Below are 1,024 nucleotides of genomic sequence, written 5' to 3'. Positions count from 1 at the left end.
TCCTGTCCCGTCCCCAAATGTCGTCCCCCCACCCTGAATTTTTGTTCCCCCCCCCCGCTACGGCCCCGGTCCGTCCCCAAACTGTCCCCTCCCGCCCCAGGGATGGTGTTCAGCATCAACGTGGGCTTCTCGGACCTGCCCAACAAGGAGGGGAAGCGGCCGGAGGAGCGGACGTACGCCATGTTCCTGGGGGACACCGTCCTCGTCGACGAGGTGGGGACAGCGGTGGCACTTGGGGACACTTGGGGACAGTGGTGGCACTTGGTGGCACTTGGGGACACTTAGGGACAGTGGTGGCCCTTGGGGACACTTTGGTGGCAGTTGGGGACACTTGTGGACAGTGGTGGCACTTGATGACACTTTGGTGGCACTTGGTGGCCCTTGGGGACACTTTGGTGGCAGTTGGGGACACTTGTGGACAGTGGTGGCACTTGATGACACTTTGGTGGCACTTGGTGGCCCTTGGGGACACTTTGGTGGCAGTTGGGGACACTTGTGGACAGTGGTGGCACTTGATGACACTTTGGTGGCACTTGGTGGCCCTTGGGGACACTTTGGTGACACTTGGGGACAGTGGTGGCACTTTGGGACACTTTGGTGACACTTGAGGACACTTGGGGACCCTTTGGTGGCACTTGGGGACACTTTGGTGACACTTGGGGACAGTGATGGCACTTGGGGGCATTTGGTGGCACTTGGGGACACTTAGGGACAGTGGTGACCCTTGGGGACACTTTGGTGGCACTTGGGGACACTTTGGTGACACTTGGGGACAGTGGTGGCACTTTGGGACACTTTGGTGACACTTGAGGACACTTGGGGACCCTTTGGTGGCACTTGGGGACACTTTGGTGACACTTGGGGACAGTGATGGCACTTGGGGGCATTTGGTGGCACTTGGGGCCACTTAGGGACAGTGGTGACCCTTGGGGACACTTTGGTGGCACTTGGGGACACTTGTGGACAGTGGTGGCACTTGATGACACTTTGGTGGCACTTGGGGGCCCTTGGGGACACTTTGGGG

The 1,024-nt window shown here is 59.5% G+C and overlaps 1 protein-coding gene across 1 annotated transcript in view; it reads left to right on the top strand.

The window, feature by feature from the left end:
* Positions 1-102: 102 nt before the first annotated feature.
* Positions 103-1,024, top strand: part of LOC104469905 (FACT complex subunit SPT16) — a gene marked incomplete at its 3' end in the record, with an annotated part of 10,530 nt that continues 9,608 nt past the window's right edge. The window contains exon 1 of the mRNA XM_010084643.1: positions 103-213. Coding sequence (XP_010082945.1) covers positions 103-213 — 111 coding nt within the window. The remainder of the gene's footprint in view (positions 214-1,024) is intronic.

The sequence above is a fragment of the Pterocles gutturalis genome, unplaced genomic scaffold (genome assembly GCF_000699245.1).
Source record: "Pterocles gutturalis isolate BGI_N339 unplaced genomic scaffold, ASM69924v1 scaffold5955, whole genome shotgun sequence".
Taxonomy (NCBI): Eukaryota; Metazoa; Chordata; class Aves; order Pterocliformes; family Pteroclidae; genus Pterocles; species Pterocles gutturalis.
The sequence above is the reverse complement of the archived record's forward strand: the minus strand, read 5'-3'. Positions and strand labels throughout refer to the sequence as shown.